Source organism: Diaphorina citri, unplaced genomic scaffold (genome assembly GCF_000475195.1).
Source record: "Diaphorina citri unplaced genomic scaffold, Diaci psyllid genome assembly version 1.1 scaffold4177, whole genome shotgun sequence".
NCBI classification, from domain to species: Eukaryota; Metazoa; Arthropoda; class Insecta; order Hemiptera; family Psyllidae; genus Diaphorina; species Diaphorina citri.
Genome location: NW_007381576.1, coordinates 3,982 through 18,198, shown reverse-complemented (window position 1 = coordinate 18,198; position 14,217 = coordinate 3,982). Strand labels below are relative to the sequence as shown.

General features: G+C 38.4%; 1 protein-coding gene across 1 annotated transcript in view; it reads left to right on the top strand.

Annotated features, from left to right (window-relative positions):
- The first annotated feature begins 2,148 nt into the window (after positions 1 to 2,148).
- Positions 2,149 to 14,217, top strand: part of LOC103520853 (trypsin-1-like) — a 15,694-nt gene continuing 3,625 nt past the window's right edge. The window contains exons 1-4 of the mRNA XM_026831816.1: positions 2,149 to 2,321; positions 2,967 to 3,214; positions 5,653 to 5,813; positions 6,634 to 6,665. Coding sequence (XP_026687617.1) covers positions 2,149 to 2,321; positions 2,967 to 3,214; positions 5,653 to 5,813; positions 6,634 to 6,665 — 614 coding nt within the window. The remainder of the gene's footprint in view (positions 2,322 to 2,966; positions 3,215 to 5,652; positions 5,814 to 6,633; positions 6,666 to 14,217) is intronic.

Genomic DNA, 14,217 nt, shown 5'->3' with positions numbered 1-14,217 from the left:
GGTTTATAGCTCCCTCATCTGACAATATCACACACGCCACTACTCCCACTGAAGGTTGCCATGGTAACGAGAACCGCCCAGAAAAACCGGCGAGCAAAAGAATACTGTCGAGTTTCTTCTCCGTAAAAAAGAAAATTGTTTATAACAAATAACATTAGATGCTCGGAAAATTTATTTTCCACAGCAACAGCACTTTCAAAGTTTCAAATAGGCAGATAGTCATGGGTCACGGTGAATTAAGGTTGAATGTGTTGAAAAGTAAGTAAAGTACCTACATACCTACTTACCAAATGTAGGCATCTACAAAATAGCTAACTACGGTACCTATTTATACGTAGGTTCACTAAGTGCAAAATATCAAGCTAAACCCATCATGTCAGAATATTAGAAAGTGTTATTTCCGGGAAACGCCAGACAAAAAGAAGAAAGAGGCGAAGGAGGAGGTGGAAGTAAAAGAAGACGAAGGGGGAAGAGGAGGAGGAGGAGGAGGAGGAGGAAAAGATTAATCTAATGAAAATGATAGTCACGTGGATTTACAAGTTAGAAGTGAGCTCTGAAGTTATTAATTTCAACAGGGGTGAAGAAAACATTCAGATGCGGTTCAAATTTCAAATCCCTTTGGGCTCAATTTATTGTTACGTAAGAAACAAGTTTTTGTCTTTTTGTATGGTGTAGGAAAGTTTAGAAGTTCGCTGTTTTCTTTTGTTTAGATAGGTTTAAAAGAAAGTGTAGGTTGTCTTACAATGCTCCCCTATGTACATATATGTGGCCCGCGAAGTACCTTCCAATGTAGCATGTGGCCCGCATACACATGTAAGTTGGAAACCCCTGACCTAGGTTCTTAACTCTCATGGTTTTTAGTGACAGGGATTTAGGTACCTACTTACCCTCCATTCGGCGACAGCTACCCGCCTTCCTCACCAGCCTGAGTTGGGCCGGGAAAATCCAGCGGGACGCGATTGACCAGAGGGTACCTGACTCATTCGCAAAATTAAAGAGATTGATAAACCTACCTAGTTGAAAACAGTGATCAATAGAGAATTGAACAGAATAGAGGAATATAACAGAAAGAATAGAGGAAAAGAAAAGACCTAAAATAAATAAATCACTGTTCTACAGTGATAAAATGGTATGATAGGATGAAGAAAAATGTTAATAGTGCATTTGGCATCTCCACTAATCAACATTGTTGGAAGTCATTATCATTATCATCATCAGCTACTCTCAAATTCCAAATGACAGTCACGCAGCATTAGCAACAAAACATGAAACATGCTACGAATAAATTTCAGATGAAATTTGATCTCGAGTCCGGATATTGGTGAAGATACCCACCGCACCTGAGAAAATTGAATTTGGTGGAAATTTATTTTCATCGTCAAGAAGGAAGAATTATTCTGCTATGTACGTAATGTGAACAACCCCGATAGGGATGACATATTTCTTCTCATAAATGAAATGTGTTGGTGTTTTTATATTGAAGTGTGATGTTTTTGCATCAAGTTTATGTTTGTTTACAACTTTACAACATACTTTATTGATGAAAAGCGATCTACTTAGATACTACAGGCCGTAAAAAATTTCAAGTTACCCCGCTACCTATATATTAGTTATCAATATCGTAGGATATCGTAACTTGGGATCAATATCGTAAATATCGTAAAAAATTTCAAGTTACCCCGCTACCTATATATTAGTTATCAATATCGTAGGATATCGTAACTTGGGATCAATATCGTAAATATCACTAATATCCATCAACTTCTTTCGTCTTTCAGTTTGTGGACGGAATGGAAAGCAGACCGCCAAAATCGACAAAGGACAAGCCTCTGAAGTCAACGACTGGCCTTGGTTGGTTGCTTTGAAGCGACAATATGAGCGTGATAACTTCTGTGGTGGCGTCCTCATCAATGAGCGATGGGTTCTAACCGCTGCCCATTGTATTAAACAAAAAATTGATAATGCCTTAGTGTTTGACGGTGCAGCACGGCTCCTGATCATCCTAGATTTGAGCATAATTTTGTTACTCGGATGCTAATCATGCAAACCCTAGCAGACCCAGTCGTGTGGTTACCTTGACAGAGAAAACTTCTCCTGGGGAATTCAACGAGATGGTCACAGTCCAGTGATCTCATCAGACGTGTAAACATGAGCCTTTGTCTGGTCCTAGTGCTCATTTGTGCTGCTCATCAGCTGGTTAGAGCAGGTAGGCCTTGGTTGGTTGCTTTGAAGCGACAATATGAGCGTGATAACTTCTGTGGTGGCGTCCTCATCAATGAGCGATGGGTTCTAACCGCGGCCCATTGTATATTATTTTCAGGGTAAATAAAAACTTGAATTCTCAATTCTCCCCGTGTGCATTGTATTTTATTTTCAGGGTAAATAAAAACTTGAATTCTCAATTCTCCCCGTGTAAATTCCTTGGGTCCGTGCTACTCGGTAGAAAGAGAGGATTATTATTGATTTTCAGAACTTTTTATGTAGCCAGTGGCAATAACAGAATAGCAAGTTGTATGCACCCTGGTCCCAATAAATCACTGATGTCAAGAAACGTTTGGGGTGGTTGGTATCTGGAGACAAGTACCTAGCTGACTATTTCGAGGTGCTCTCAGCCTCGTGGAGACAACTGAGGAAATGATTGAAACTCCAGCGAAAAGGCGTAGCACAAAACCTAGCTCTAGTAATACTTCTTACTTTGGAACATATCTTTAGTCTTTACTAATTTTACTTTAGCACTGATGTCAAGAAACGTTTGGGGTGGTTGGTATCTGGAGACAAGTACCTAGCTGACTATTTCGAGGTGCTCTCAGCCTCGTGGAGATAACTGAGGAAATGATTGAAACTCCAGCGAAAAGGCGTAGCACAAAACCTAGCTCTAGTAATACTTTTTACTTTGGAACATATCTTTAGTCTTTACTAATTTTACTTAAAAACGTATCTTGACTAATTTTTCTTTGGAATTTCAGGTTGAGAAGGACGAGCGATCTGATCGTACGACTGGGGGAATACGATTTCAGTAAGGTGAACGAAACCAAGGTCACCGACATACCGGCAGCCGCTATGAAAGTGTATCCTCGATTTTCCGAACAGAACTACGAGAATGATATCGCTTTAGTTCAGCTGTCTAAGAAGGCCCAATATAATTCCTTTGTTCGTCCGGTGTGTCTACCACAGGCAGGAGATTTTTACGAAGACCAGATAGGAATCGTAACAGGTAAGTGAAAAGGGATAGTCACGAAAGATTCAATAAGGTCGCAGTGACAGATGACCCTACTTTTACCATTACCAACAGGGAAATCGAAACTGGTTTACACAGGGAGGGATGTTCCATCAGAATAGAAAGAGACAAATATAACGTGAACACTATTCATATAAATTTGAAGTCCACGTTCAACTTTTGTTCATACATGTGATAACGAAATTTGCGAAATGTGTGAAACTGGCAGAAACACAACATATTTTAATGATAAGAAATTGATTCAACTTTTGTTCATACATGTGATAACGAAATTTGCGAAATGTGTGAAACTGGCAGAAACACAACATATTTTAATGATAAGAAATTGACCCGAGTTCAATTTTATTTTACCCTAAGAAGGCCCAATATAATTCCTTTGTTCGTCCGGTGTGTCTACCACAGGCAGGAGACTTTTACGAAGACCAGATAGGAATCGTAACAGGTAAGTGAAAAGGGAAAGTCACAAAAGATCTAATAAGGTCGCAGTGGCTTAAGTAGCCGATATGGCACTACTACACTACTTTCACCGATACCAACAGGGAAATCGAATCTGGTTTACACAGGAAGGGATGTTCCATCACAATAGACAAATGTAACGTGAAGAACACTAAATTTGAAGTCTAAGTTCGACTGTTGTTCACATCATGACGAAATTTGCGAAATGTGTGAAACTGGCGGAAACCCAACAGTTTTCACGATAAGAAATTGACCCAAGTTTAATTTTCCTTACACAAATGTAACGTGAAGAACACTAAATTTGAAGTCTAAGTTCGACTGTTGTTCACATCATGACGAAATTTGCGAAATGTGTGAAACTGGTGGAAACCCAACAGTTTTCCCGATAAGAAATTGACCCAATTTCAATTTTCCTTACAAATGGCCCACTAACACAAATTTTATGTTACTGCTGGTATTCGAACCAGCAAATTGTAATTGGGACTAACGACTCTATTCCTCACAATCACAATACACCATTTCGACTATTCCCCCCAAAAAATCTCCACTCCTAACAAACTTTCCGATGCACACCTGATGTTAGTCTCCTACTTGTACTCCGGGGGGAGCAGCTCAAGTATCACCAGTCTGTGTTTGTTTTCTACTTGAGATAAGACTGTAATTTATCTCGGGGAGCGCACACTGCATGCAACATAAAACAATTTAACTGCTTCACATGAGAAAAGTACACTTGACTTTTTGACAAAGGGTGGAAGAGAAAGGTTTTTAATGTAGAAAATAATGTTTAATGTAGAAAATAGCAAAAAGCGTGTACAGTACCAGGGGGATACGTTCATTATGCAAACAAATAAATTTCCATTTTGAAATCATGTTTGTGAGCTTCATATTTTGCGAGTGGACTAGGGATATGTAATACGAATCCTGGTCCTGAACAAACATACACATTCGATAGATTTTATTACTGTATGATATGACAGATATTGTCTAGTTAATTATAAAGTTAGCACTCAAAAACACCAATGATCAATGATTAATAACAAGGCCCATCAATTTTATCTATTGTTTATCTACATATATCTATAGTTACGATGAGTTTTAAAAAAGTCAATACTTTTAAATATGTGGATGATCTAATATTCTAATTTACCTATATTACAAGGCATAAATCCATTGTATATTATAAGCATCAGTCTTAAGCTGTGTCCACACATGGTCGACGCCGTCGACCATGTGTGATATGTAATACGAATCCTGGTCCTGAACAAACATACACATTCGATAGATTTTATTACTGTATGATATGACAGATATTGTCTAGTTAATTATAAAGTTAGCACTCAAAAACACCAATGATCAATGATTAATAACAAGGCCCATCAATTTTATCTATTGTTTATCTACATATATCTATAGTTACGATGAGTTTTAAAAAAGTCAATACTTTTAAATATGTGGATGATCTAATATTCTAATTTACCGGGGTATGACTTTTCAAAACATCACGGAGAAAGAAAGGCAAGATGATATGAAGAATAAAGAGATATTCATAAAGCCCAAGGACGGCCACAGGAGTTGAAAGCTTAACTGAGATCAAAATGTCGTTTATCAAAACACAGAACCGAGAAGGGTATGAAATGACGGTAGATTATGGAGCACATTTGACGTGATACGAATCCTTCTCTTTCTGCTTTAGGTCATGAGGTCACCAGTGCCGTAGAAGTAAAGAGACTACAAGCTTCTGAAGACTGCACACAGTCTAATGTACCTATATTACAAGGCATAAATCCATTGTATATTATAAGCATCAGTCTTAAGCTGTGTCCACACATGGTCGACGCCGTCGATCGACCAGGTGAATCTACATATGTTGTCGAAGCAGTGTACTGATTCAGTCGACATCGATCGACGGCGTGGACTATGTGTGGACACAACTTTATAATTCTTGACGTTGGTTTCAGGTTGGGGAACGTTATCGTACGGAGGACCAAGGAGTGATGTCCTCATGGAGGTACCTATACCGGTTTGGCGACTGACCGAGTGTCGCAAACAATTCTCGCAGAACATTTTCGACAGCAATCTCTGTGCAGGAGGATACAAAGGGGGCACAGATTCCTGCCAGGTGAGATAAATACTAGGGGATTTTTGGCGAGCTTTACCAACGCTAATCAGTTCAATCCGTGTGAAAACAGTTCAAAATAGACATTTTACTCTCTACACTTTATAACATTGTATGCAAACGGTCATGTTATGAGGCTCTAAAAAGCTTTCGTTATCTAGTTAGAGTGTCGCAAACAATTCTCGCAGAACATTTTCGACAGCAATCTCTGTGCGGGTGGATACAAAGGGGGCACAGATTCCTGCCAGGTGAGATAAATACTAGGGGATTTTTGGCGAGTTTTACCAACGCTAATAAGTTCAATCCGTGTGAAAACAGTTCAAAACAAACATTTGACTCTCTACACTTTATAACATTGTATGCAAACGGTCATGTTATGAGGCTCTAAAAATCTTTCGTTATCTAGTTCACGTATTGGTGAAACCTTGGCATTATGGTGCTTCCAAAGAAGAACAAACTATGGATTTCGATTATCTTTGAAAACCCGAGAATAATACCTACCTCATCTAAAAGTGCGGCAGTGTGATAGGCCAAATTCAGATAAAAATTATTTTACTAACACATGCATTTTCTGCAAGTCTCAAGTTTCCAACGCAGCGGTAAAATAATACCTACCTCATCTAAAAGTGCGGCAGTGTGATAGGCCAAATTCAGATAAAAATTATTTTACTAACACATGCATTTTCTGCAATATCAAGTCTCAAGTTTCCAACGCAGCGGTAGTTACTAACACATGCATTTTCTGCAATATCAAGTCTCAAGTTGCCAACGCAGCGCAGTGGTAATGCTAGAGTGACTAATGACCCTTTCTTCTTAATTGCAGGGTGATTCCGGAGGTCCGCTTCTGCTTCAAAGGCCAGACAAGCAGTGGACAATTATCGGCGTGGTATCTTGGGGTATCGGTTGTGGCAAAACCCCGGGAGTGTACGTTCAAGTCAACAAGTATCTCAGGTGGATCTACAATACTGCCAAGGTGATTTAAATCGATCTGGAGATCTGGAATTCACACAGAAAATCATCTCCGGCCCTGTTATCAAAGCTCCGGGGCTAGTATTCCAATTAGACACTTGGGATTGAACTATAAATAAATGTTGTGCCAATCAAGCATTTATGTGATCGTATCGGTTGTGGCAAAACCCCGGGGGTGTACGTTCAAGTCAACAAGTATCTCAGGTGGATCTACAATACTGCCAAGGTGATTTAAATCCATCTTAAGATCTGGAATTCACACAGAAAATCATCTCGGGCCCTGTTATCAAAGCTCCGGGGCTAGTATTCTAATTAGACACTTGGGATTGAACTATAAATAAATGTTGTGCCAATCAAGCATTTATGTGATCAATATCTTAGAGTCGAATCATAAAATAAGAATAAGCAGGATATTATTAGAGTACAAGCAAGACCCATTTTTAGGGTTTTAGGGTTAGTAGTGACTTTTTTTGCCATTATTAATATAGGTAGGTACGTAGGTACCTAATATTAAATGAAAAGCTCATCCCTAGAGGGCGAATCATAAAATAAGAATAAGCAGGATATTATTAGAGTACAAGCAAGACCCATTTTTAGGGTTTTAGGGTTAGTAGTGACTTTTTTTTGCCATTATTAATATAGGTAGGTACGTAGGTACCTAATATTAAATGAAAAGCTCATCCCTAAAGGGAATTCAGCTAAAAAAAAGACTCATACAACTCTCCTGCATATTTTATAGTTCAGTCCTCAGAGAAATAGCGTTCTTGTGATCCTGCACATTCTTTTGACATAAAGCCAGGGAGACTACAAAAGCTTAACGTCAGTCAATTTATTCACGAGATTAAGAACAAAAAAGTTTCTCGAACAAAAAACTATGAAACCTGCCCGACAACTAATGGAAAATCGATAGTAATGAACTTCAGCTTGGTCTTTGTTGTAAAACTATCATCTATTATGTAGGATTGTAGGAGATGATGGATTATTATTTTAAACTCAAGAGACATATCATATCTCAGAGTATGTTAGGATTGTGGGAGACAGGATTTAGTAATGTAATTTTATATTAAACTCAGTCTTCATATGTTAACCCGTTCATCTGCGCTGTTGGCCAAATGGGGATGTCAACTCCATTGAGAAGACAAGACGGTCATATGATCACTTTGACCATGGTAGCTGGTTAATCTACAACTAACCACATTAGCATAATATAAGTTATAATAAATTTCAAGAAATATACATATACTTCTACTTCTAAAGGACGATCCTCACAAATCACAACGTAGGAAAGCTCTTAACTTTCTACTTATAAAGCCTTTTGTGTTTTAGCATGACCTTTAGATATTTCAACATAATGAATAACTAATGATACTAATTATCTAATTAAGGAACATGAATCTTTATGTCCAGGTAATGAAGAAGAAGAAAGGGAATTTAAATGAGGGAAGGATGGGGGAATGATTTGTTCAAGAGACGGAAGGGTTGAGATGGACATACCCAGGGGGTTACTTGTGGGTCCCAAATCATTATCATAAACAAAAGACGTCGTGATTTATTAGCTTACTTACATAGAGCAAGCTTGTTCCTTCATTTGAATAATTTCTTTGTGTTTTTCAATTTTGGCATTCTTTCAAATAAAAAATCTGCAGCACCGAGAGGAAGAATTTTTTGAACATGGAGAAACGAGAGAGAATTTTTTTCCCAAGAGGAAAAAATGGTGCCAAAATTTTCCAACTGGAAAGGACATCTGCGAAATAGTCATTTATTGTATTTCCTGCGAAAGCACTGCTACTGTAACGGGTGTGCTTACCGGGACATTATCACAAATTCTATACCTGCCGAGTTATAACGCTAGAACCAAAGAATCATGGAAAATTTAGGTCTTTCTATAGGGGAAAAGGTGCAAACGTTAAAGTCCAAACTATTTTGTGCTTTTTCAAAGAGTAGAAAGGGAGCGCAAGCATACCTGTACTTCATTTATAGAACCCTATCGTGTGCCATCTCTTTTCCTGTGCCTTTTCTTTCTCCTCCAGCTGTACTGTTATCTGTTGAGACGTCGTGATTTATTAGCTTACTTACATAGAGCAAGCTTGTTCCTTCATTTGAATAATTTCTTTGTGTTTTTCAATTTTGGCATTCATTCAAATAAAAAAATCTGCAGCACCGAGAGGAAGAATTTTTTGAACATGGAGAAACGAGAGAGAATTTTTTTTCCCAAGAGGAAAAAATGGTGCCAAAATTTTCCAACTGGAAAGGACATCTGCGAAATAGTCATTTATTGTATTTCCTGCGAAAGCACTGCTACTGTAACGGGTGTGCTTACCGGGACATTATCACAAATTCTATACCTGCCGAGTTATAACGCTAGAACTAAAGAATCATGGAAAATTTAGGGCTTTCTATAGGGGAAAAGTTGTAAACGTTAAAGGCAAAACTATTTTGTGCTTTTTCAAAGAGTAGAAAGGGAGCGCAAGCATACCTGTACTTCATTTATAGAACCCTATCGTGTGCCATCTCTTTTCCTGTCCTTTTCTTTCTCCTCCAGCTGTACTGTTATCTGTTGACAAAGAATAACACAGGATATATTGGTCAGTGCAATTGCTGAGGTTTTGGACATTATCACAAATTCTATACCTGCCGAGTTATAACGCTAGAACCAAAGAATCATGGAAAATTTAGGTCTTTCTATAGGGGAAAAGTTGTAAACGTTAAAGTCAAAACTATTTAGTGCTTTTTCAAAGAGTAGAAAGGGAGCGCAAGCATACCTGTACTTCATTTATAGAACCCTATCGTGTGCCATCTCTTTTCCTGTGCCTTTTCTTTCTCCTCCAGCTGTACTGTTATCTGTTAACAACACAGGATATATTGGTCAGTACAATTGTTGAGAATAATAAGAATCCTAGTCACTATAAAATAAGGTAAGCCATTAACAATTGTTGAGGTTTACACACATGTTGTCAACAAATTAGAAAGCTAAAATACGGGAAAAAGAGTTCCAGAGAGAAGGTAAAGTACAGAATTTTCATGGTGTCTAAAAGGGAGTGGAAACTATCTTTACAACAGAAAGAAAAAGAGGAAGAGAGGGGAAAAAAAGAGAGGAATACTTTAAAAAGTATTTTTGAGTATATGATCTGTAGAACACTTTGCAATTTTCAAGGCACATTTCAGCTTTGCAGTTTTTGGAATCAAAGAAAAAAAAGATCATCATCTCATCTGTTGAAGAAATTCAGTTCCAATCTCATAGCTCATACCCCATCCTTTCGTACATCTGACCTGTAAATGTTTATACACCAGACAACCTAGATATGGGATATGACTTTTCAAAACTTAGATGTGGGGTATGACTTTTCAAAACATCACGGAGAAAGAAAGGCAAGATGATATGAAGAATAAAGAGATATTTATAAAGCCCAAGGACGGCCAGGAGTTGAAAGCTTAACTGAGATCAAAATGTCGTTTATCAAAACACAGAACCGAGAAGGGTATGAGATGACGGTAGATTATGGAGCACATTTGACGTGATACGAATCCTTCTCTTTCTGCTTTAGGTCATGACGGTCACCAGTGCACGTATAAGTAAGAGACTACAAGGTTCTGAAGGACAGCAGGCACCGGTAAGGTCAGTGACGGTATATTACTTTTTCGAGGGGCCCCGCGCAAGGTTTCGCCTGAAGCCCCTGGTTTTAACGATGAGATCAAGAGTAATTGACGGAGGGAGAGGGATGTTCCGTATTTATTTGCCTTTTTAGCACCAAATAACTCTTGGACAGTTGGTTCGGGTTTAAACAAAATTTAGCCTAAATTGTTTAGGGGGTAAGATAAGGAAGTCCTGCTAGCATAGCCCCCTTTTCTAGATGGAGGCATACGAGTTCTCTGAACTTTATGCTATGAATGTTATATTTTCAGTGTAAATGACATTCGAAACATACCAATTTGGAATCTTTTGTCGTATGTCGAAATCCCGTCTGAGAATAGACGACAACTCTGACAGTAAACCAATGGATTAGAAGTATAGTACCAAATTCAATTAAAAGTTTGTTTTTACGGCCCTCGTTTACGGTGAGTTGAGAGGACTTCAGTTCTTTGTTCAAATCTTCATCAGAAGATATTAGGGTAAGTATATTACAGTAAATGTAGATGTCGTAGTAGATAACAAACATACAATTCTGAACATCATTAAGTAAAGTTTGAATTAAATATCTACATTCCGGCTTATAATATACTCGTAAGACCAGCGTATAATATCTGTAATCTACCGTAATCTTCTCATGGAAGAAATGGAATGTACAAGTTACCCGTTACCTATACATATTCCACTGGGATGAAATTATTACCAGGTTTTCTGCGTGAACAATAGCGGAGAACATGTGTTATTCAATATTCATAATTCGATAAGTTTTGTAAATTTCAATAGTTGTTCTTAGTGAAAAAGTTCCTGGTAGAACGTTAGTTGTATTCACAGCGGGGATTACTACACTCACGCTGCCGGGCCACCTTGTTCTCAATATAAAAAGAGCACATAGGTAAGTTTTGCTACTTCAGTTCATTACTTAGTGAATTAGTTATATGATACTGTAGGTATCTACATGAAGTATCATGATGCCATATTTTTACTCTAGTTGCTTTTAGGATTCGTTAGTGATATTCATTCAACAAATAAGACTATATCATTCACATATATCTTAAGACAACCGAAGTAATTATGGTATCCATTTATTGATCTTTTGATCTGTGATAAAATATATCGCTGAGAAATAAGCATCGCAGTGGGATCGAACCCCCCACCACATGCGTTCAGCAGTTTGCCCATGACATACATCGTTACCACTCGGAACACTCCGACTTGTCTACTCTGACGTAGTACACTACTGTCCTTAATATCAACTCGAGTGATGATTTAGAACCCAAAAGTGCACTATTTGTATCAAATTTGAGCCGATTGTCCCTTTGGGTCCTTGAAAATATGATGAAAGGCAGACAGCAATAACAATAGAGAAATGGTCATCCATGTAATCGGGTCCAGTTGTTTCGCGTTGTAGAGGGTCAACGTAAAATAGAGCGTGAGCAGATGACATAAACTGTGACCCATTTGACGTATCTTCCATCTCACCTGAAACCATTCTCCGGAGGTTTGATTGATATTAGTATTCAACCAGTTCAGTTCGTAAATATGATACCGCCTTGTAGTTCACCACAGTCGCCTTGTAGTTCCTGTATAACCGTTCGCAATGTTCCGTACGAGTTAAGGAAAACGCGTGTTGAATCGGCACTCAACCAAATGGTGGCTTGCTTCCCGGCTTGCGGTTTGTTTATAACGACGTGTTTCATAGCCATCACACTGTGTCTTGCGTTAGGAACATCAGTGCGTAAACTATACGCTCCCTAGTTATAACTTAATAAAATCCTATTCCATCCACAACAAAAACCACCTCCACCTCTGCCAGAAATTTATCCAAGTGCTGAACATCCTGAGGGAAAATATTAAGAGTAAGAACGGTGGAGGATAGAAATCAGTGCATGAGGAGAAGGTTTGGAGGCAACAATCTCCAACGAGTTGAAACTGAAGAGTTACATGAGAGTACACCGATGTATGTATGATGGATATTTAGAGGAACCATCCGTAGTAAGCTCCTTCTCATCAAACATGTTCATTCCTCTTACATCTTTCGTTCCACTGTGGCTCTACCTCGAGTAATACGTTTGAGACGACAGTATTCTCTCTGAACAGACACACTCGCTGACAGTCTCCCCCGGAACACAAGTTAGATCTTGCCGTTGATCCTAGAAAGATAAAGTCAGTGCGCTCTATCGCTGTCTATGAGTATATCTATTGACTTTCCCGGAACAAATTGGACGAATATCCAATTCCAACTCATTATGATATGAGTCTTTATTATGTCTTGAAACAAAAACTACGCCACTCTGTTCATCTTACAGCTACAGATAAATCAGAAACAGAGATTATCCCGTTATATGTAGTTATTCTTATTACATAAATTAGAATCAGACCTTTGTGAGGGATCCCGTAATATTTTAAATAGTAGTCCAATCATTGCCTAATATATGTGCTACCGGTGCAAGCTGATTCATTTTCAAATTGAAATGGTCTGTTCTTAGAGGGACCCATGATGTACTCAGGAAAGACCAATCTTGTTCTGTATAGAAGCATCTCTGTCTATTAGTAACGACATCAAAAATTAAATGACCTATATCTCCAAATATCCCCACATCCAATCCAATGCTATCCTTCCTTCAGAAATCGTTATTCCTAGGATATACATGACTGTCTTACCGTCAACAGGAGGGGATAATAAAGTGGAAAATACGGTCTTGGACTGCTCTCAGGTGATTCAATCCATCAATCGTCCTCACGAAAAGAACGCTCACAATTATTCTAAACAAGATCAAAGAGATGTATATGAATCTTAAAGTGAATACCTATGGCGTCCCTGATCTACCCCACTGGTAACGGTAGTAGTCCCATTACAAACGACACCTAGTCTCATTTCACTTCGGGACTGCATTGCTTATTGACTATTCCTATTGACAATGTTCAACAAATCGCTTGGAATGAGGAATCCTATCATCAAGAAGAGATGTCTGTGAGGACCCGGGATTGTGATAGCTATGAGATGCTCTCTTCATGCCTCCAGAGAAAGTGTTCTGCTGCGACAAGCAATACTCGAGGGTGTGAAGATGACCCGCTTCCGAGAACAAAGGATTTTACATGAGATTGTTGAGTTTGTTATATGGTGGCTGAGGCTGCTGTTAATTTAGGAAAAGCTTTCAGAAGCAGTACGACTAACGGGATGGGCAGGAGTACAAGTAGCAGTGGCATTGGATTGTATCGGACAATTGTATTGCCAGAAACTTGGACAAAACTGCCAGGTACAAGGTCCATATGGATTCCTCGCTAAAATGAACAGGTAATTTCAAACTGTAATTCCTTTATTTTCTCTTTCTCTTTTCCCTCTTCTGCATGATTTTACCCTAATAACATTTTGAGATGAGCATTTCAACTTAAATACTGATGTTTCCTTTGTAAATGGTTTCCTTTCGTAAAATGAGTAGGTATGTTATTTCCTTAAATACATCAATGAAGACCGAACCAATCTAATAGGAAGTGGCACCTGCACCAGAACCACACCGCACGCGTAATTTCTGAGGAAACCTATGGCAAAAGGAAATTGACAATTGAATTGTTCTTCGCATTCCCGTGAGGCTGTGATCCAATAGGTGAAAAATCATCAATATCACTCCAGTAAATGAAAATCTTCGTAAAGTTATTTGATTTGTTGATTGTCAAACTCAACAAACAAACAATGTCTGCCCAAACTGCCCCAATCTCCAATTTGAAACCCTAGTATACGAGTAAACTAACACCAGAGTATTAATTTACTGAGAGAAAAAAATTTAGGTCATTTATGTGCAATGTAATATG